The sequence below is a fragment of the Aspergillus welwitschiae genome, assembly GCF_003344945.1.
Source record: "Aspergillus welwitschiae strain CBS 139.54b unplaced genomic scaffold BDQ94scaffold_62, whole genome shotgun sequence".
In the NCBI taxonomy this organism is placed as follows: Eukaryota; Fungi; Ascomycota; class Eurotiomycetes; order Eurotiales; family Aspergillaceae; genus Aspergillus; species Aspergillus welwitschiae.
The window spans coordinates 20,148-40,497 of record NW_020798756.1 but is presented as its reverse complement, the minus strand read 5'-3'; the positions used below and the strand labels follow the sequence as shown (position 1 = coordinate 40,497).

At 50.6% G+C, this 20,350-nt stretch overlaps 9 protein-coding genes and 4 non-coding genes across 13 annotated transcripts; 9 read left to right on the top strand and 4 right to left on the bottom strand.

The window, feature by feature from the left end:
- Positions 1-75: 75 nt before the first annotated feature.
- Positions 76-1,431, top strand: psf2 (DNA replication protein PSF2). The gene is made up of 3 exons (XM_026774768.1): positions 76-301; positions 359-945; positions 1,025-1,431. Exons 1-3 carry the CDS (start codon positions 188-190, stop codon positions 1,131-1,133), a joined length of 810 nt encoding a protein of 269 aa, XP_026620342.1. The 5' UTR covers positions 76-187; the 3' UTR covers positions 1,134-1,431.
- A 314-nt stretch (positions 1,432-1,745) lies between these two features.
- On the bottom strand, positions 1,746-2,470 carry BDQ94DRAFT_163711 (CUE domain-containing protein; the record flags this gene model as incomplete). The annotated part of the gene is made up of 2 exons (XM_026769800.1): positions 1,746-2,042; positions 2,189-2,470. The coding sequence occupies 2 exons, from the start codon at positions 2,468-2,470 to the stop codon at positions 1,746-1,748; spliced, it is 579 nt and encodes a 192-aa protein (XP_026620341.1).
- Positions 2,471-2,824: 354 nt separating this feature from the next.
- Positions 2,825-7,066, bottom strand: BDQ94DRAFT_154104 (condensin subunit SMC2). Its single transcript, XM_026768257.1, has 7 exons — positions 6,996-7,066; positions 6,900-6,940; positions 4,670-6,827; positions 4,247-4,621; positions 3,524-4,197; positions 3,035-3,471; positions 2,825-2,964 (listed from the first exon to the last, which is right to left on the bottom strand). The coding sequence occupies exons 1-6, from the start codon at positions 7,020-7,022 to the stop codon at positions 3,207-3,209; spliced, it is 3,540 nt and encodes a 1,179-aa protein (XP_026620340.1). The 5' UTR covers positions 7,023-7,066; the 3' UTR covers positions 2,825-2,964; positions 3,035-3,206.
- Positions 7,067-7,302: 236 nt separating this feature from the next.
- On the top strand, positions 7,303-7,376 carry BDQ94DRAFT_t262. The gene has a single exon. It is a non-coding gene; the product is annotated as a tRNA-Asn (tRNA).
- A 953-nt stretch (positions 7,377-8,329) lies between these two features.
- On the top strand, positions 8,330-8,460 carry BDQ94DRAFT_t263. The gene has a single exon. It is a non-coding gene; the product is annotated as a tRNA-Sec (tRNA).
- A 1,042-nt stretch (positions 8,461-9,502) lies between these two features.
- BDQ94DRAFT_t264 lies at positions 9,503-9,576 on the top strand. Its single transcript has one exon. It is a non-coding gene; the product is annotated as a tRNA-Asn (tRNA).
- A 1,108-nt stretch (positions 9,577-10,684) lies between these two features.
- On the bottom strand, positions 10,685-13,036 carry BDQ94DRAFT_184973 (glycoside hydrolase family 72 protein). Its single transcript, XM_026774767.1, has 5 exons — positions 12,655-13,036; positions 12,540-12,577; positions 12,454-12,479; positions 11,635-12,390; positions 10,685-11,578 (listed from the first exon to the last, which is right to left on the bottom strand). Exons 1-5 carry the CDS (start codon positions 12,733-12,735, stop codon positions 10,878-10,880), a joined length of 1,602 nt encoding a protein of 533 aa, XP_026620339.1. The 5' UTR covers positions 12,736-13,036; the 3' UTR covers positions 10,685-10,877.
- Positions 13,037-13,163: 127 nt separating this feature from the next.
- On the top strand, positions 13,164-13,514 carry BDQ94DRAFT_154101 (uncharacterized protein). Its single transcript, XM_026768256.1, has 2 exons — positions 13,164-13,413; positions 13,475-13,514. Exon 1 carries the CDS (start codon positions 13,184-13,186, stop codon positions 13,343-13,345), a length of 162 nt encoding a protein of 53 aa, XP_026620338.1. The 5' UTR covers positions 13,164-13,183; the 3' UTR covers positions 13,346-13,413; positions 13,475-13,514.
- Positions 13,515-14,112: 598 nt separating this feature from the next.
- On the top strand, positions 14,113-14,186 carry BDQ94DRAFT_t265. Its single transcript has one exon. It is a non-coding gene; the product is annotated as a tRNA-Asn (tRNA).
- Positions 14,187-14,585: 399 nt separating this feature from the next.
- On the top strand, positions 14,586-15,993 carry gtmA (gliotoxin thiomethyltransferase). Its single transcript, XM_026763705.1, has 4 exons — positions 14,586-15,167; positions 15,234-15,272; positions 15,357-15,413; positions 15,489-15,993. The coding sequence occupies exons 1-4, from the start codon at positions 14,765-14,767 to the stop codon at positions 15,872-15,874; spliced, it is 885 nt and encodes a 294-aa protein (XP_026620337.1). The 5' UTR covers positions 14,586-14,764; the 3' UTR covers positions 15,875-15,993.
- A 187-nt stretch (positions 15,994-16,180) lies between these two features.
- Positions 16,181-18,470, bottom strand: BDQ94DRAFT_163707 (uncharacterized protein; the record flags this gene model as incomplete). Its single annotated transcript, XM_026769799.1, has 8 exons — positions 16,181-16,270; positions 16,347-16,701; positions 16,756-17,021; positions 17,074-17,138; positions 17,191-17,717; positions 17,816-17,957; positions 18,025-18,132; positions 18,458-18,470. The coding sequence occupies 8 exons, from the start codon at positions 18,468-18,470 to the stop codon at positions 16,181-16,183; spliced, it is 1,566 nt and encodes a 521-aa protein (XP_026620336.1).
- A 268-nt stretch (positions 18,471-18,738) lies between these two features.
- BDQ94DRAFT_154096 (uncharacterized protein) lies at positions 18,739-19,021 on the top strand (the record flags this gene model as incomplete). Its single annotated transcript, XM_026768255.1, has 1 exon — positions 18,739-19,021. One exon carries the CDS (start codon positions 18,739-18,741, stop codon positions 18,922-18,924), a length of 186 nt encoding a protein of 61 aa, XP_026620335.1. The 3' UTR covers positions 18,925-19,021.
- Positions 19,022-19,148: 127 nt separating this feature from the next.
- Positions 19,149-20,248, top strand: mrpl4 (mitochondrial 54S ribosomal protein uL29m). Its single transcript, XM_026768254.1, has 3 exons — positions 19,149-19,561; positions 19,622-19,788; positions 19,926-20,248. Exons 1-3 carry the CDS (start codon positions 19,195-19,197, stop codon positions 20,040-20,042), a joined length of 651 nt encoding a protein of 216 aa, XP_026620334.1. The 5' UTR covers positions 19,149-19,194; the 3' UTR covers positions 20,043-20,248.
- The last annotated feature ends 102 nt before the right edge of the window (positions 20,249-20,350 follow it).

Genomic DNA, 20,350 nt, shown 5'->3' with positions numbered 1-20,350 from the left:
CCGAACAAACACACCGCATCGGGCAATCGACGCCCATCGCGATCGAATTTGAATGAACAACTTCAAGCTTTCCTTCTTTCATTCGGTCCGCAAAGTAACTCCGGGGCATGAAATACTCTCCTCCGACTGCCCCGACACGTCCCTAACCCCTTTCCCTCGGCCAATCCACGCGCAAACGTGAGGGGCAATGGCCTTTCCCCTCCCGCGGGGCATCACGCCCCCGGAGATCTCCTTCCTCGCGGAGATGGAGATGGTCACCATCTTGCCTCGTCAGCGACTCGAGGGGCTTGAATTACTGGGAGTACGTCCTATACACACATCTTCCGCTACTAATCACAGCTAACAACTCTTCCAATAGGGCCCCGTCTCCCCCCTCCTCCCACCCCGACGCACCTCCCTCCCCCTCTGGCTCGCCCTCCTCCTCAAACGCCAACGCCGTGCCAACATCCTCCCGCCACCCTGGCTCCACCCCGAATCTCTGGAGCTCATCCTCGAAATCGAGACCCAAAACGACGAATACCAGCACGCCTTCTCTCCGCCACCTCCACTGCCCGGCCAGCCCGCCCCGGGAGATCACCGTCGCGCTCCGCTCGCAACCCCGCGCTACACTCCCTCCGGCGAGAAATACTACCCTGCGCCGCCGTTCCTGCCTCAGAATACAGCACGCGATCACATCCCGCCGGGCGAGCCACCGGCACTACCGTTCCATTGGTTGGAGGTAGGGACAATGTTGCTGGAGGCGGCGAGCGATGATCTTGTGGATCCGGATCAGACGAGACGGCTGTTGAAGGAGCTGAGGGAAGTGCGGATGGCGAAGGTTAGGGCGGGTGTGGATGTCCTAGATGCGGCGGCTATGGGGGGTGGGGGTGTTGCGTTGACGGGTGTGGGAGCTATGGAGTTGGGAGAGGGGAGGAGGTTCATTGCGGGGGTTGTGGATGGACTGAGGTATGCCCTTGTCACTTCTTCTATTCTTTTGTTTCAACTTCGTTGTTGGAGGTGGATTGCTAACGAGTCATGTCGATAGGCGCATCGGGGCGTCCAAAGAACAGGCGAGGAGAGAAGAGATGGCAGAGGAAATGGCGAATGGGGGGTATGATGGGACACAAGACGATGATGATGAAATGGAGTTTTAGATGCTTCTTCTTTTCTTGCTTTATATTTGCAATGCGTGGGTTGGTTCATTGTTCGTTGTTTGTTACATGATGGGAGTTATTGGTGTCAAGTCTATATGTATGGGACATGGCAGGACATGATCATATTGGCATCGCACATACATCAGATACATGTATGTATATATACCCTATATCATTGGTTGGAAGTTACTTGGTTGATGGGCCGGTTGTCATGCTAGTAAGCAGGTAGTAGATAGGTAGTAAGTAGTCCCAATCAATCCCACTATCAAGAACACCAGATGCATGCGACGCTCAGCTTGAAATGAGAGAGAGAGGAGAGGGAAGATAATAGAAAAGGACATGACAAGTCAATCTCCGGAAGACAGATGAAAACAACAAAAATGCCGGAAACAATGGATTGAATCTTACATCCCCAACGCCGACGACAAGAGGTATATAACAACCCGAAGGAGATAGAAGAAGCATGCAAAAATGATCCAACTGGATACAGAATGAAAGGCATAAATAAACACCCTTTTCGAGTAAGCCGTCAGTCTACCTACCCCTATGACGCGCAATACCGGGGCCCCAGATAGTAGATTTAGGTTTCCAGCCCCCAAAGCCCGGCGAGCTTCATTGAGCAGCCTGATCCTTCTGCATCATCTTCCTCCGCGCCGCCAGAATCATCTCGTCCCTCCGCTTCTGCAACAAGCGCTGGCGCTCCTCCTTGCTCTGCGACCAGCCCGTCGTGGAAGAAGCCTGCGACGGCGCGGACTCGGCGGCGCTGTTCTCGGCCTCGAGTTTCGCGCGGAGATTATAGCGGGAGATCAGGTCCTGGGCATCGGCCTTGGAGGTCGCCGTTTGAGTGGGTTGTGATTGAACAGGGGCCGTAGTGGGGATAGCGATCTGAGGTTGGAAGGATGGGGGCGGCTACAAGGTAGTTTCGGTTAGCTGGCTATGCATCTGACTCAATGCGGGGGAACAAGATAGGGGAAGAAAGAGGAGCAGATGATGAATGACCAGCGGCGCGGGTCAAGATACATCCAACAGAGGAAGGAATAAGGGAATAAACTCACCACTTCCAGGCCCCGACCGGTCAGGATTCTCTCCGTTGTCGCCGCAACACTTCCCCCGTTGCGCTGCAAATCCCACATGATCTCACGGGCGCTGAGCTGAGGGAACATCTGGGATATTTGCTCGACTTGGGCTGGGTCGACGGTGCCTCGCGCCCGACTGCGACTGCTGCCGGGTCCGGCCTCTCCTCCATCGCGGTTGAGAAACCATCGCAGCACGAAGAATGACACCACAGCGAGGGTGAGGAGAGAGGGGATGTTCAGAGACGGCTCTTCTTCTGGCATTGTCGTGACGATCTCTATGGGCGAGGTAGAGGGTAAGGGACGAAACGTGGACTCTTGGTTGGGTCGGATGGGGAATCGCGACTCGAAACTAGCGTATGCGACCGCCTTGAAGGTGACGGAATGAAACAGGTAAAGCTCGAGGCCCAGAACAAGGCGGCGTTGGATAGAATGCTGGGGATGGAGGAGGAGTGATGCCGCGGCAGTTCGTTTGGGGGGAAAGCGGCGAGGTGGCGGTGGGACACTCGGATCCCGGCCGGATCGGGGCGGGCACGTTGACCGAGTGCGGCGGTGCTTGAGTTTCGGGGCTGTTTGGCCAGGGGAAAAAGGTGAGAAAAAGCAAATAAACTCTCCCACCAAGAAAAGGGGAGGAAGAACGACGATCTACTCAACGGGACAAGGTGGCAGACAACCGAGGAAGGCCGTGTCGTGCTGGCATTCACCCGATGTTGTGGCAGATGATGCCAGCAATTGGTCGCCCTTTATATAGTAACCAGGTACTTAATTGCATCCTACCGCTGTCTCTACGGAGATCTCCTTGCGTCCGTCATTAACATATCTCATAAGAGTACGGTGTAGAAACTGCAGAATCATCCAGAATCATGTACATCATCCGAAAACACCCCGTCCCAACCTCTTGGCCTGTCACATAACGCGCCATGTCCAATGTCCAAACCAAAAGACCCATATGCACCAACGCAATATCGACAAATGAAGAATAACAATCCCGGCTTGAGGTCTACTTCATGTCGGCAGGAGTCAAGGCCTGGACCACACTGGTTCCCTCGCTGAACCTTGTGCGGAAGATCCGGTTGGCATTCTGAAACATGCCGTCCTTCAGCGACACAACAATGAACTGCGATCCCTTGAATCGCGTCTTGATCAACCGACCAATGTTCTGGGTATGCGACAGATCCAGAGCGGCATCGACCTCGTCCAGAATGTACATTGGCGCCGGCTTGAATTGTAGTAGCGCCATGATTAACGAAAGCGCGATGAGAGACCTAGACAAAGTTAGCCCGTAGCCAAATAATACCCCATCGGAAATCCACGTACCGTTGTCCACCACTCAGCTCGGTCAAACTCTGCTTCCAGACCTTGCCCAGAGACACCTTGACTTCCAGACCTTCAGTGATATCCTTGCCCTCGGGGGGTTCCAGCTTGGCAAAACTGCCGGGCAGCAGGTCGTTGAAGATTTGTCCAAAGTCGGCTGTGACCTTAGTCCACGTTTTGTGGAGAGCCTCCTTCTTGTACTCGTTCAAGTTGATGATGGTCTCTTCGATCTTGCTCTTGTCGCGAATGACAGTCTTCATCATGTTCTTCAGTGCAGCCTCCTTCTTTTCGACGCTGTCGATCATGTTCATCACCTTAGGGTTGATCTTCTTCTTCATTCCTTGGAACCGCTCCGTCAGGTTGCGCAGGGTCGACTTGCACTCGGCGATATTCTGGTTCTTGAAATCGTATGCCGTGTTGGACCGTCCAAAGTTATCCTTCTCGTCAGCGATCCATTCATGCTCCTCCTCCATGTGAGCCACCGTCTGCGCCGCGGCTTGTTGCTCCTTCTGAAGTTTCTCGAGCTGATGTCCCAGCTTCTGGACTTCAAGACCCTCTTCCGTAAGTTGGGAGTTCTTCGACTGCTTCGTCCGCTCGAGTTCACGCAGCTCATCATCAAAGCCGGTCAGCTTAGCTCTTTCGTCCTCCAGGTGAGCCTGAGCAATATCATGGGCGTCCTAAGGATCATTAGTAATTGGTCTTTAAGCCCTAACAGTATTCTCTCACCTTGATCCGAGCTTGTTCTCTCTTCAGCGACTGAATTTCTTCCATCTGAGCCTTAAGGGTGCTATCGGCCTCGGCGCTTTGTTCCTCGGCCGCCGACAGATCACCACCAACTTGCTCCAACTCTAACCGGGAGTTCTGAAGCTCCTTCTGCAGGGTCTTGACTGAATTGGAGTTCTTGACCAGAGCCTTCTTGAGGGAGTCCAAGGAAGACTGCAATTCCGCAAGTTTGCTGTCCTTATTGTCGTTGAACTCGCTCATATCCTTCTCGATCCGCTTGATATCCTTGGATGCTTCGCTCTGGCGAGTCTTTGCGTCAGAAATGTCCTTCTTCAGCTGCTCGATGTTCGCTTTCATCTCTTCTACGGCGTGAATGATCTGCTTTCGTCAGTTGTACGTCTAAGAGCATAACAAAATGAGACTTACCGAGGAAGACGAGTTGCTGCTGATTTGCTCCTCCGTAAGCTTAATCTCGTGGGTCTTGAGGTCCAGCTCCTGCTTGATTGTACGAGCAGCATCAAGCTTCTTCTTCTCCTTCCTCATTGTTTCCTCCACAGTAGCCAGCTGCCGCTCCTTGCTCCGGATCTCCCGAGTAATCTCATTGAACTTTTGCAGGGTGACAAGCACACCGCTCGTGTTGGGTGCACTACCTCCGGACAGAGTACCGGACGGGTCGTAGACATCACCCTCAAGCGTCACACTCTTGATCCTGACGGAAGGGTCGAAAGTGACCCGCTTAGCTGTGTCGGCATCATTGCAAATAAGGGTATTGCCGAAGACGTAATTCATTGCCGCAGTAACTTCCTCGTCATAGCCGATGAGCGACAAGGCAAGGTCAACTTTCCCGGGAGCAATCCTCTGCGCTGCTCCAATCTTCTCTGCCGAGGCAACAAACGAGGAGATCTTATTCAGAGGAATGATAGTCACACGCTTCTTCAGTCTACCCTTCTGAAGCAGCTGAGTACCGGTTTCAGCAGTGTCGACAACAACGTTGTACAGACGGCCACCCGCGCAGATCTCCAGTGCTGTAGCAGCCTGGAGCTTCTCCTTATCAAGGCTAAAGAGCTGCGCAACCAGGCCCTTGACCTTTGAACGATCGAAGTGAGGATGGGGATCAGTGTAGTTGAAATCGACATTTGCAACCTTCCTCTGGAGGCCGTCTGCTTTCTGACGCAACTCACGGATCTCTTTCTGGAGCTCAGTCTGCTGCTGGTAAAGCTCTTCCTCGCGACCCGGCTCAAATCCTAGCCTAGAAAGTTCCGAATCAAGCTTCTTAGCTTGCGACTTCAGTCCCTCCAGTTCTTTCAGGAGACCAGAGTTCTGTTCCTTGGCCTTCTTCGCGCGTGGCTCCTCTTCCTTGATCCTCTTCTCCAAGTTCGCGATCTTGAGTTTGGCCTGCTCTTGTTCAGTCGCGGCTGTGTTAGCACGGTTACGAGCGTCCTGAAGCTGGCCTTGGTAACCACTTTCTTGACCTTCCTTTGAAGCGACACCAGTCTGCAAGGTCTGGAGCAATTCTTCCTTCTGCTCCACTTCAGCTGTCTGGGCGTCAAGCTCTGCTTTAGCGGCATCATACTGCGCCTGCAGCTTATCGTAAACCTTTTGCTTCTCCTTGAGGACCTTCTCCAGATCAGTCACCGTTTTCTGGACTTCTGTCCTCTTCTCTTTCTCTTCAGCAATGCTGGCATTCTTGAGGTCGAAAACAGTGGTCAACCGAACCAGCTCATGAGAGTGGGACTTGACCTCATCCTCCAGAGCCTGGAATTTACCACCCTTCCGTAGTTCCTTATCGCGGGCTGCTCTGACCCGCTTCACATCCTCCTCGAGGTGAGCAATCTCGCTCTTCAGCTTGGCCGCATTGTCTTCCAGCGCCTGCACCTTGTTTCTCTTTTGCTCGCATTCTTCTCCAGAAACCCGTAGCCTCTCATTGCCCCTGAGATAGTCGTGAGCAACCACCAAGCGGGTCAAGCGCTCCAAGTCATTCTGGGTCTGTTGAAAGTCGAGGAAAGCACGCTTCTCGGACCGCAGCTTCTCCAGCTTGGGCTCGATTTCTTCCTTGAGAAGCTCTTCGATTTCGCGCAACTTGAGCTCTTTCTTGCCCATTGTCTTCACAGCCTTCTCCCTCCTATCCTCGAACATCCGTGTACCAGCTGCTTCCTCGATCATAGACAGGATTTCAACGGGCTTCATATTCAGGACCTTCGTAATCCGACCTTGCATAATCAAGAAATTGGGGTTGTTGATGTTCAGCTGCACACTCTGGAAGAGGTTTTGCACGGTCTGTTGCTGCGCACGGTGTCCATTGATGAGGTATTTGCTCGTACCTCCAAGAACGATCTGCCGAGTCACCGAAATTGTCGCATATTCCTCGAATCCGATCGGCGATTTCGCGGTGTCGCGGTTATCGAAGACAATCGTCACACTGGCCTTGGTCACACCGGCTTGACCACGTTTGTAGATGAGATCCTGCAGGTTTTGCGCGCGAACAGTGGACATGTTCGTGATACCGAGGACGAAACAGATGGCATCAAGGATGTTTGATTTACCACTACCGTTGAGACCGGTGATGGAGTTGAAGGATTCGTCCCTATGAAAGAAGTGTTAGGTCTGTCATCGGCAGACAAATTGCACATTGAAGTGCGTCCCAATCCGTGCATACCATCCTGAGATCACCGTACGCACGGCGTACGATTTGAAGCCCTTTGTGTTCAGTCAGCAATCGCACATCTCCGGGCTACGGAGAACACGAACTTACGTCAATAATAATCTCCGTGATCCTCATCGTTGCGACTCTGATCCAGTCCCATGAACTAGACGATCAGGTGCATGGGAGGGGGGACCGAGGGAACAGTTGCGGGATTGATTGACGTCTGGGGAGCGATTTTGCGGGCGGTGTTTTGCCGTCGGGGCCCAGCGCTGTTTACGGTTTGCTCTTTCGGGGTTGGTGCGCGCTATCGTGATAATGTAATCATGGAGGGGTTACACGTGAGACATTCTGGCATCAGCCTTAGATGGTTTATTTGGCCTATGTAGCTATAATTAAGCTGCATCCTCAACGAGAGGTCTCGGTGGCGCACTTGGTTAGCGCGTACGACTGTTAATCGTGAGGTTGAGAGTTCGATCCTCTCCCGGGACGTCACTTTTTTGTCTCCATTTTTTCTCTTGCTTGGATCGTGATCTTCCTACATAGTAGAACCATGTCTTGCTCTTCCTGCTCTCCATTTTGCCGACTCCATATCGGACTTGGAATTGCGTGTAAAATCCGTGGTTTGCCTCCGTTCAAAGGTGTGGCTGTGCCTTCAGTGATAATATCTCTCACTGTTCGGTCATATTGTTTTTTGGCCTCCATTTTGGCGCTTAGTGCGGTCCTGGGCTTGTTGGTCGATAAACCATGCCCTTGGGCTAGCACGGCATGATACCGAGTATGCTTGGTCGACCAACACCGTGTGGGGTTTGTTATACACTATGCTTACGCTCTCCATTCATCCATCCACGGCTGTGGCACTCGATGGTGTGTGAGGAGTGCTTGCATACTTGTGGTATTCTGGGCCTCGGTGTCCCTGTGTGGTTGTTGGGTTACTTACCTAGGAGAGGGGTATGTGTGTGGTTTCTTGTTCGTTATCATCGGGATAGCAGCGCCGCCGTTCTCGGGGGTGGTATCGTAGATCTCGTCATATATCCATCTTCGGGGTCCGGTCCTGCCAGAGTGATGCCCTGGTCCTCGGTCTACCTCTATGCAAGATCTTCGAAAGCCCTGGTGGTATCTGCAACTATTACTACCAGCTGCGGGTATGCATCCCTGCGGCGGATATATAAAACCACAATGGCTGGGTCCCGACTTTCAGCAATGTATATTACTACCGGTACCACGGCATGATACTGTTGAGTGGGCTTGCAGGGATAACCAAGCAGCACAGGGGCCATTGAGGGTATTCTCGAGCGTATATATACTTAGTATACAGTTGGCATTAGTATGTTCAGACCATGAGTTGGAGAGCAAATGGGTGATGTGGGCCTTTGCCTGATATCTGACACTTTTTTGCAACAGGCATTGACGATACCTAATCCAATCGCCGGCACCAACAAGTTGTCTCGGTGGCGCAATTGGTAAGCTTGCCCTTCATCAAAATCACATAGCCAATCAGTTACTAATTCAATATAAAGGTTAGCGCGTACGACTGTTAATCGTGAGGTTGAGAGTTCGATCCTCTCCCGGGACGTTCACTTTTTGTATACCTGATGTTTTCCCGTCTGCCGTCAGCCTTTTGTTTTTCATCCCCTCCCCTCCTGCACAGCATGCACGACTCGCCGGACACCTGGCCTGAACAAATGCACACATACATGTGTTTGTTAATTGCTAATTAAAGACCTCATTTGCTTCCTTCCGCCCCCTCATCGAAAGCCTGAAAACCATATAGAACCGCAAACCCAGATGCCCAGGGCAATAATCATCACTCCAGGTACTGTTCATTATCCCGAGGAATATGGCCACTGGAAGGTTTCGATCCACTCCGACAAAGGCCGGGGTTGCGTTGAACAGCGACTGCAAAAGGCATATGCAGTGATGATAGTAGGCCATTTCAGACCGTCGCATATGCAAGCCTACAAACATGGTCGAACCCACGACGACGGAAATAGAGCAGACGCTGACCATTGAAACCATACTTGCCGCGACAGCCATACTGCTAGTCTAGATGACTGACCATCTCCCCTATCATCCGGTTTCTATCCCACACAGGCCACCATCACCCATACCAGAAAGGGTTGTTAAGAGTACTAAGTATGTAACCAGTACAGTAGCCCGCGTGCTGACACCCACCACCGCGTGTTGCAGCATCGAATTCCATCTCGATTGCATGACTAGAAAGCGACAATATAGTTACTCAGTAGTACGGTCGCTTGTGTCATCCCTTGAGTGATAGGTTTGTTTGCTGGCGCCATGGGACGGAGTGCCAATTTCGAAATAACATTTGGGGCATCCTCCGAGGCCTGAGATGGCTACAACTGAAGCCATTTCTCATCGTCAGCATGATTGACTTGAGCACTGCAAATATATAGACATTCTGGTGACTGCAGATGATTCCTTCCGTTGGCTTCATCAACATGCGCCTATTACCGCTAGCAATATGGGATCACGGCAGATACACGGGTCCCAGTCTGCACAAACTATATATTAACTAGCTATTACATTGAATGCAAAGATGCTCGACATCAACATTTTACCTTATGTAACATTAGAAGACTCGGCAATCCAACAAAGTCGTCTCGGTGGCGCAATTGGTTAGCGCGTACGACTGTTAATCGTGAGGTTGAGAGTTCGATCCTCTCCCGGGACGCTTCTTTTTTTCGTCCATTTTTGGATTAACCTTGTTATACTCTTTTTCCCCGCCTTGCCGAGCCGGATAGTAGACTCGCAGACAAGCTGTCAGTTTGGCTGCCGTACTTCTGTGCTAACGGCCGTCAATCAACGTAATAGTGGTGTCGTCCTATACATGCTACCCACCGTGCCTCAGTCATATACGAGCACACCCCTGAGTCTGCTTATGTGTAATTATTCCGTGATGTTGTTGGCTCTGATAGCAGTTCAACAGACGATGAACGCCGGTCTTACGTTCCATACGTAATCGAGTAGAGAGTGACTTTGGACCATCGAGTTTTGGTAGAAGATACGGAACAAGAACTAGATTCAACGCCCAGTCTGTATTGGGAGAAAATAGGACAGGAAGCTGAACGTCTGCTACATCAGAAAATAAACCATGGCAGGCGTGTCAGACTTGATGATACTACAGTTATTGTTTCTGTAAACAATCACTCACGGCACGATCTTACAAAGCGGTTTAAAAAACTGATATTTGAAGGAACAGCGATAAATAAGCAGATACTCATGTGACAAGATCTCCTCCATCAGCCTCGTCCAATATGTGGAGTAAGGTGGTATCCTGGAGATTCATAATAATATTCCCGATAAGAATACAGGAACAGCTGTATACAGAAGAGCAGCAACGGCTTCTAAAACCTAATAAATCTACCAGCAGCCTCACGTCTGGCTCGACGCCTCCGCAAATAAACATTAATATCCTGCCATCACAGTTCACCCCAACCCGCGGGCTCTTCCTTCTGGGCGCTTGAAGATGCTCCAAACTCGATTAAAAATGATTTGAACAACGTTCCTGGACTTCTCGAGGCAGCCGTGGAAGAATATGCTACTTGGCATCTGTCACGGGTGGGCACTGAGAGCTACAGGTAAAATATCAGAAAAGCACGCGAAATTGCATTGGAAAACTGTTTTGATATTGTATAAATCCGCGAGGAAAGTCTAGACTTATTTGAGCGCCAAGGAGTGGTGAAGGTGTGGCACGCAGATTTGTGGGTTATAACTAGAATCTGGTTGAAGGAAAGGGAGAAGGACACTGCTTGATGCACCTGATTGCAAAAGCCGAGGGTACAAATTTCCGACTTCGTGTCAACATATGTCTATCTTAATGAGTGAATTGGATATAAACTACAATAAGAAAAACACAGAAAGCGAAGTAGGACCGGGTAGGCTCTAACAGGAGCAATGATCGAAATGGCCAAATTCGTGCAGTCAACTCAAAGAAGATATCGAAAAACGCAAGTCCAAGTATTCAGAAAATACCTATAGAAGAATCATCCCGAAACCAGCGACAAACGCTGTTACTGCATAGGCGCCAAGCTGCCACAGCCCAATATTTACGCTGCTAACAGTTGCCATAGGATGGGCGGCACCAGTACTGGAAGATGGAGAGTTCAGAACAGAGCCACCGGTCGGAGAAGCAGTAACTGCGCGGGTCCCTTCAGCGCCTGCGGCGTCGAGCAGGCTAGAGCAAGTGCTACTAGGACTTTTCGGGATTTTAGTGCTCGCAGCGCCAGCGAAATCACAAGCGGACGCAGCGTTGCCCTTGGCCTTTTGTTCCTGATAGTATCTGTTGAAAGCAAAGGACAATTTCTCCTTCGCACTACACACGCTGTAGGAGCCGTATTCACCGGAAGTTGCATTAGTGGAAATGCCATCACAAACCCCATAGCCACAGACGGTATTGAAAAGGTCGGCAAAGGTTTTATTCGAAACATCGTCCTTCACCACGCATTCCAAGGAGGCATCCATGCATGTGCAAAGATCGGGGTTAGGAGAAGGGGGTAGTGGACTAGCTCTAGCAAACCAGTTGCCATCAATAGTAGGGCAAGATTCAAGAGCTGTGTTGGAAGGAGAATAGTCGGCTTTCTTGACACCTGTAGGATTGACGCTTGCAATTTGCTTAGAATAGCCGAAAAAGTCGGGGAGCTTGCTGGCAGTATCACCCTTAAGGGTTACTAAACCTATGGATTCCGTTAGGGAAGATGGTCAGGCGGAAAAATAGAAAGCTTAAACATACCGTAGTCATTGGCTTCCTGGAAGTACATATAGACAATACCCCCGGACCAAACCTTCGCCATCTGGTCACCGTAGAGAGCAGCCACATCAGTGAACTTGCGAGGCTCGACAAGATTGCAACCATACTCGGCAAAGAACACTGGAACGGAATAATTGGCGAATTCCTCAGTACGAGCTTTGTAGCCAGATTTCTCATAAGACGAGTCTCCACACCACGAGTACACATTGTAGCCCCAGAAATCAATACTTTCTTCCTCTGATTGACAGTTGAAATAGTTGGCCATATCCACACGAATTTCAGCGTCGTCATTGGCGGCATACCCAACAGCCATGGCGCGATAGTTCTTAGCTTTGATATATCGCTTTATATCGCGCACAGCAGCCTTCACAAATGCGCTAGCAAGAGTGTTGTTCTTCTGGTTGGAGACTTCGTTCCCAGCAAAGAACCCAATAGTGTTAGTGTATTTAGCCATCTCATCAACCACATCAGTATAGCGTTTATACAGGGCATTATCCCACGATGGGTCGTTACGGTTGATCGACTCCGCAGGTTGCGCCATATCCACCACAACATAGATGCCGGCGTCGGTGAGGAGCTTCATGCACTCAGTATGGTCCGCTTCAGGGTCGATCGAATAGACACGGATAGTGTTAGTGCGGAGTTCCTGCAAGAGGGGAACATCTCGCTTGCAGGCGGTAGTATCGGCCAGAATGTCTTTGTAATAGGTGCCGCCAGTACTACTGCTGGGCAGTTCTTCTATAGGGATTGGTCAGCCTGTACATCAGAAATTATCCAACAAAACCATGATAGTGGACCTACGCTGATAGGCAACACCACGCATGTAGCTAAAGGCATGTCAGTTAGTAAAAGCCTAGCTTTACATCGTACGTATGAAGGGCGCATACAATTGGGTATCGTTGCTCTTGAAGAAGAATTTGCTACCCTAGAAGAGCAGTCAGCGACCAGAAGAGGGCATGAGATAAACAAGCATGGTAGGATTGCTTTGTCTCGAACTCGTACCTTGATCACTATAGGGTCCAGTTCGGCCATAGTAATACCGGCAAGGAGGGTTGTGCCGGCAAGAATAGTAGACAACTTCATAGTGAATTTCGACTGGCAAATTGGGAAACTATCATAAGCGAGAGGCGCTTCTATCACGTAAGATAGAAAGACAATTATATCGATGAAGTGGTAATGGCCGTTCCTGTGACCATTGGATAACGATAGAAAGGAGTTGAACGAGTGTGAACGAATGTGAAGGAGGGAATGAGCATGAAAGTGACATGATGCGAAGGAAGTATAAAACTTTCGGAAGTGTGCAAGTAAGGATAAGTATGGGGCGCATCTTCAAGGGTCCTGTGCCTTAGCCACTAGTATGTGTTTCTCCAATCCCGAACAAAAATAGGCTTCTGGGGGTCCGTGGGGCCCAGGTGCAATGCTTGGGTCCACAATTCAGATTATGCCGACTATTTATATCAGAGCCCTCGTCGGTGCATTGGTGCAGAACTGGCAGCAGCCCAGTGGAATATAATAAAAGTTTCTCCCACTTATGCGTTTACATGTTCTGAGATTTAGGATGTTAGAAGCAGCTTTCAGTGCTATCTCTTTCTGTACTAATAGTATGCATTCATACATTTCGTGCAGGAAAGTAACGAAGCCTCCGATCAACGCAAGACCCCGAGGAAACCCGCGGGTTGAGCACAGGCTTTAATCTATAACCGTGTCTTGGCAGACAATGCAAACATGCCGATAGGCCTGATTTATGGTCACGAAAAAGTGCTTGATTGGGATAAATCAGCACTTTTAGTTATGCAGAGCTGCATGGGTCTGTGGTGGTTACCCGCGGGTTCAGGTCATTTGCCAAGGAAAGCTTTTATCTGATCTTCCCAGATTACCCAATTCCAGCAACATGCCCAAGCCTTCGCTGCACACTCTTCACTCATTTCTCTAATTGCTGGCTAGAGATTTCCTTCCAAGGATCAGAATAGAGTCCATTCTATGCACGAGCCATTTGAGATATCAAACTTGAAGGAATCCATTCCATTAGGCCATTCGCTCTTAGTCACAGTGGAGAGAAGAGATTTCACCGCAGGCGTGGCTAGACGCTGGGAGCAAACAAGTAAATGTGACGCAGTGAAGCAGGAAACGGGGAAATCAAGCACGGTATAAGCAACAGAAACCCTAGTGCCCCCATAAGCCAAGACAAAGCTATGCCAGACCGAGTACTGCACGACATCGTTATCCTATCAATATTTACTCACTATAACCTTCCAGAGACCTTCTTGAAAATATGATAGTACTCACCGGAAGCCTAGAAAATGTTTGCGATTATCACTCCATTAGATCGATTCAAATAGATAAGCATCCCCAAGGACTGCTCAGGACAACCACTTCTGTATAGGAGTGGTGGTAGCCATCATAACGTCACCAATACATGCCCCTGATATAGCAAACAATGGCGCAGTTCTTTGACGAGTCGTCTCGGTGGCGCAATTGGTTAGCGCGTACGACTGTTAATCGTGAGGTTGAGAGTTCGATCCTCTCCCGGGACGTTTCTTTTTTCTTTATTTTTCTTTCTGCATTTTTTTTTATCATATGAGAATTTTTTCTTTTTCGACCTTTCATTCTAATTTAGGTTCTGCTTTTTCTCCGATAGATTATGCGATGTGTGCTCAGTCTCTGGTCCATGGAATTTAGCATACCTCGTCATGGAAGGACGGGATGGAAGTATAGGAACAGTCCGGAAGACTTCTCTACCACCTGATCAGACCAACCATACATTCTCATCCATAATATGAGCCCCAAGACCGATCTAGAACGTAAAACATCAGCTGATAATGCATCTATCCAATCTAAGCCCGGAGAGACGGTCACCAAGGTGCTCGCGGAGACATATCGGAGACTTACTTCCATCCTTCGAGCCTCTAAGGCACAGCCAAGCAGTAGAACGAGCAACAACCAGGTAGCCAAAATCAATATAAAAAGGTGCTCATCTCATGCATATCCCTTCTCCTCGTTCCCGGCATCATCATCCAAACTAACTTTCATCTCTCCCACTATCATCTAATCAACACCCTCCACATTATCCCTCCCAGTTCATTACCCAGAACGTCCACATCTATCCATCAAAATGACCCCCAAAATCTCTCCCTCCTCATACCTCACCCCAGCATTTGTATCCCGCTACCACCTCGCCGAGAAACTCACTGGCGTCTTCGTGGCCCCTCTCGTCCAGCACTCTGGTATCCTGTCTACCCCGAGTAACAAACCTATGGCTGTCTTCGACAATGCCTGCGGACTGGGAATTGTATCCAGCTATCTGAACAGCACGCTGCCTGAGGACATCAAGAGACATTGGACGCTGACTTGCGGGGATATAACGAAGCTGATGGTGGAGTATACCAAGTTGCGAATTGAGAGGGAAGGGTGGGTGAACGCTGAGGCGAAGGTCGTGGATGCTCAACGTACGGGGCTGCCGGCGGATAAGTATACGCATGTGTTGACGGCTTTTGGTGAGTGGTATAATCTATGTGGTTCGTCGTGGAGGTTATGGAGGGTGGGTATGTTTTGAAGGAATGAGTGGTTGACTGACTGGGTAGCTTTTATGATGATACCTGATGCGAGGGCTGCGATGAGAGGTGAGTATTATTACTGGTTTCCATTGTAGTTATTTTGGTTTGATATCTGAAGTGAAGCTGACAGTGTGTGATTGTTAATGGTAGAATGCTTCCGTATCCTCCAGTCCGGGGGTGTACTTGCGACTTCGACGTGGAGGACTTGTATGTCATTGATTTCCCCCTTCATGATCGGGTCAACCCGTCGCTCTATCAAGCTCTAACTAGAAGACATATCAGCTTCGTGGCTCGTCATCATGAAAGAAGCCATCGAAACCACTCCCTGGAACGTCAAGTTCCCCACCATGAAAGAGTTCCTGGCCTTGCATAACGAAGGCTGGGACGACGAGTCTTTCGTGAAAGCTCGGTTCGAAGAGGAAGGGTTCGAAGATGTGGAAGTCACTGCTGTGCAGAGGGAGACCTCATTGACTATATCCGAATTCATGGAGGTCGGTGGAGGAATGATCCCCATTGTGACCGGTGCCTTTTGGACACCCGAGCAGCGGGAGAAGTATGAGGCGAAGGCACCGGTGGTGATCAGGGAGTATCTGGAGGAGAAGTTTGGAGCTGATGGGGTGATTAGGATGGAGCCGGTGGCTGTTCTTGCGGTGGGGAGAAAGCCCTAGTTGATAATTGGACCGGATGAATTGGGCTGCTGAGAGTAGCTTTGAGGCTGTTATTGACTCATCTGTGAGTATAAATGGAAATGGTCTGTTTTACGTGTTTATCAACTAGTTTGGAAGCACCAGAAAGTGAGGTCATAGAAGTCATTGAATTCGCATGAATGTCCTTATCCCGGATAGACCACTAAAGCTTAGAGAAACACCTGTTGCTCGGCAATACTGCAACACCTGAACAGTCACCTGAAAAACTGGCAGTAAACCTAACGCCATTTGATCCTATCCCCTCCCCGGTGTGTTCCCCTCAGACATTCATGAACTATGCGGAAATCCGACTCGTGCAAGACCCCGGTTTGGATCCATCCGGTTATCCAAGTCCTCGTAGCGGAGAATGAACTCGCGCTGTAGCATCTGGTCAGTATATGCGGGATGCGAGTCATAGAGGGACGACATCAAGCAGAGATGAGGGTAGACATACCCGAACCTTCTTCCAACTGGCGGGATCCCACAATAGGTAGACGCCCCTTTCACTTACGCCGCGATCGACGTCAACAGGACCGGGGTACGTCTCATCGCGGGTAAGCCAGCACCGTTCGATCTTGTGGTACCTCCATTTCCGACCCATGAGTTCTTCCGCAACGACCTCCTGCAGTAGATCTCTGGGCTGGCTATAGAATATGTAGAACAAGGTCTCGTCGCTGAAACTCGGGATACGTGTCTGGAGAGGCTGAACATTGGCGACGTTGTAGCACGCCGGGAGAGCGAAATCTTGCTCCAGAGGAACTCCTGGCATGGAGGCAACGAACGGCGAGGCAAATGACGTATGTAAGGGTCTGGGACTGTGTGAGAAAAAAGCCTTCGAAGTGCAAGAAATTGCCAGAACATACTCTGGTTGATTCAGATCCAAACCTAATGTCATGAGATCCTGTCCGACCGCGAGACTTGAGACATCAGCGTTATCGCTATGAATCATGCGCAACAGGCCTGCCAGCCCAAACTTGTCGAGCTCGCTCATTTCGGCAAGTGGTAATTGATCAGAGCTTTGCGCAGCCCCTGAAGCTTCCTTCCCAGTAGCGGGAAACCCTGGCGGCCGCATAATGTGTTGTTGTTCGGTGTAAGCACTTTGGTTCGATATTACACTGCTGTTCAATTCCTGAATTCAAGTCAGCAACGGAGCGACAAGCGTCTCTGGTCGCGACCCTTACCTCCTTTTCTTGTCCCGGGACCCTGCTTGACCCCTGATTCACCGGCGATCGCGACGTTTCAATACCTGAACAGAAGCTTTAGTTTGAGATCAGGCTGACCGAGTCACCGAAACATACCCCCTGATCCTGCAGTGGCAGGCGACATTATCCGCTCTTGTCCGTTTACCGACGCAGCGACCATGTTGCGAGCTTGGGCAGACTGAGCCTGGCTCACGCCCGTAAATGAAAGGCCACCGTTGTAGTTGCCAAGCCCTGTACTTTGTATCAATGATCCTCTCCGATCTTGACCGAGGTCCGTAGTGATATTACGTCCGAGCGGGGGGAATTCTTCAATGTTGCCGGTTTGAGGTTGCCCCCCGGCACCTAACTGACCACTGATACCCTGTCCACCATTCCGGAAATCGTCCAAGCGGTTTGCGAACTGAGCGCCCGAGGGAAATACGTCGTCGTGAGAGGGTTGCGATTGCTGCTGCGGGTGGTGGGTTTGAGTCTGCGGGGCTCGTGAGGGTGCTTGGGAGGTAGCATGCTGGGGCCTTTGCACAGGGGTCTGCTGCATCGCACGTTGGCTGGCGTTCGCCCATACTAGATGGCTCGGGTTTTGGGTTTGCGATTGCGGAGGCGCTCCAGATAACGAAGGGAAGTCTCTGGAAGGAACAACCAGGTTTCTCAGCAATAAGTTCGATGTGTCCTTCAGGAGGCCTATCCATAGACCTAGTTAAAAGGAAGAGCAAGCCACACTCACGATAAGTCAAGAGGAGTAGCAGGTTGAGAACCGCTCAAGCTCTGTGCAAATGTTCCCATCGTCCCAATGCTGCGCTGCTGGTTGCCTTGTATCCCCGGTGTTCCGCTGACGGGTAGGTTGAAGTTCCAATTCGCTCCGCTACCTGTTGGGTCCGACGCCGTTAGCTTTCAAGGCGGATCTACCAGTCGAGCCCAGACAATGAGTCGCACCAAGTTTGCCGTTTGGCAGGCGCGCCGATGCCAACGCCGCATTTCGAGCTTGTGCTTGTTGTTGGGCGGGGAAGCCGGACATGCCTCGCAAGGGCTGGGGGCCTGGTCCTGGAAGCCATAACAGTGATCAGCGACATGGCCAAGGTGAACGTGCCAAATTCGGGGGGGACTGCTTCACCAAAGCCGGGGGAGGGGCTTGGCATGGTGACGAGGAAGACTATTGCGGTCGCAGAGGAAGATCCATCTGGAAAGAGAGCTTGCAATTGAAGCCCGATGGATAGCAAGACGCGAAACCAAGCACCAGCCACCCTCCACATGGCACCATGAAGCTATAAGAGGATGGGCATGAGAGAAAGCAGTGATCGGAGACTGCTGGGGTTGCCGTAGCAAGCCCGATCGGGAGGACAAAGGGAAGAACGTGAAAATCACAAACCTGGCCTATTCATGATGCAGACGAGACGGTTGGGCAGTACAGATGAAAGAATAAAGCTCTGCAGTGTGATTTAGAGAAAAACAGTGGTACAGCATGTGAACGATAAGAAACCAATGTGCAGCCAGGATCTCTGCCCACACTGTGTTGCGCCGGCTTTGGGAAGTGGAGTGGCTGCAGACGCGCGCTTCTGGTTCCTGCACGGACCTCCATTAGCCGCCCATTCACGGCCATCCACGCTTTTTGGTAACCATGACCACACGACCACGCACTGGACCAGGTGGATGATGGGGAGTTCGGTCATGGATTTACTGGTTTCTTTTCCTTACGATAACATTACTATGCAGCTTAGGGAATATCTAGCGCTCGAGGTGTGGGAATGGCAAATTATGTGCATTGTCTTCTTCCCAGCTATCTATGTCATCAATAGCATCACTAACGGCATCTTCTCCCACATTGTCGACATATGACATTCCTATCGAGTTCATCTAGTGTAGATACACCCAATCACAGGGTAGTAGAATAACCTATCTACACCCATTTACCAGTCCAGCCCCGAGTTTTCTCCCCACGATGTGCAGTAGGAAGGTCGTTTCCAACTGGTCGCACAGTGTGACCAGCCGCAGCCGCACACGTGATCTAGGCGCCAAAAGTCCGTCCCGTTCGCTTTTGATCCCGGAGGCCGCAAGGACATCCTCCACCGAGTCCCTTCGCCGTCACAGGGCTGCTTTACGGTTACAATGAATCGTCAGTCAGTTTTACGGCTGGCTCGCCAGACCGGAGCTTTCCCGCTGGCCGAATTGCCTCCTCCCTACCTCGCCCCGTCTCTCCATTTCTCTATGAACCGGTCGACCGTCCAGTGCTCGAACTTTTCTTCCACCGCCGCTGTTGCCGCTGGCCGTGGTGATCTCAACAAAGTCCGCGGCGTGTCCGCTATTCACCGCACTGGCCCCAAGTACAAATTGGGTGTGTCCAAGTACCCATTGCCTAAGCCGGTTTCCCCAGACGCTCTCCCGAAGCGCAATGCCACACCAGACCATGGACTCTGGGGTTTCTTCCCCACGGACCGGACCGCTTTGAGTACGCCGACATACGACATTGAATGCGGTTAGTTTGGAACCATATAAGGCTGTGGTGACGTTATGATGCTTACTATTGATCGTTTAGGCCGCTCGTGGTCTATTCAGGAACTTCGTGAGAAGTCATGGGACGATCTCCATTCCCTGTGGTGGGTCTGCGTCAAGGAGCGCAATCGCATAGCTACGAGCGACATGGAAAGGAAGAGATTGAAGGCTGGTTATGGAGAGTGGGAGTCCTCTGAGCGGGATCGTGTGGTAGGTTCAGTCCTGTTGCTGGTTTATGTTTCAAGGCTCTTGAAAGCTACAGCCGTCTTACTACGAAAATTATATACAACATTTGATGGGCTGCTGCTCGCCTTGGTGCTCAATGTGCTAATGAATGGCTGTCTTAGATTCGCGTCACGCAAAACGGCATCAAGCACGTTCTTCGGGAAAGATGGTACGCCTGGGAGGAGGCACAGCGTCTCTACAGAAAGGGCTACCGGCCCCAGGAGGATAGCCAGGAGTAAGGGCATCGGCTCTATGAGGGATATCACAAAAGGGACCGGGGGTTGAATCTGGAAGCTCCGATAGAAACTATTGGTCTGTACTTTTGTATGTAGTAGTATGTAGTATATGTTCTTTTATTATTGGCAACGTTTGTTCTTTTCCCTTTCTTTTTCAATTACTTTCTTTGGTTCTCCTTGTCGAATTCTTAACGAGTTTGATTTTGGCGACCTGATTATCGAGAACCGGTGTTTTGTAGTCTATAGTTCCATCGAAAACCCTACTTACTGTACTTGGTCGTGGCGGAAAGGATGCCAGATCTAGACTGTCA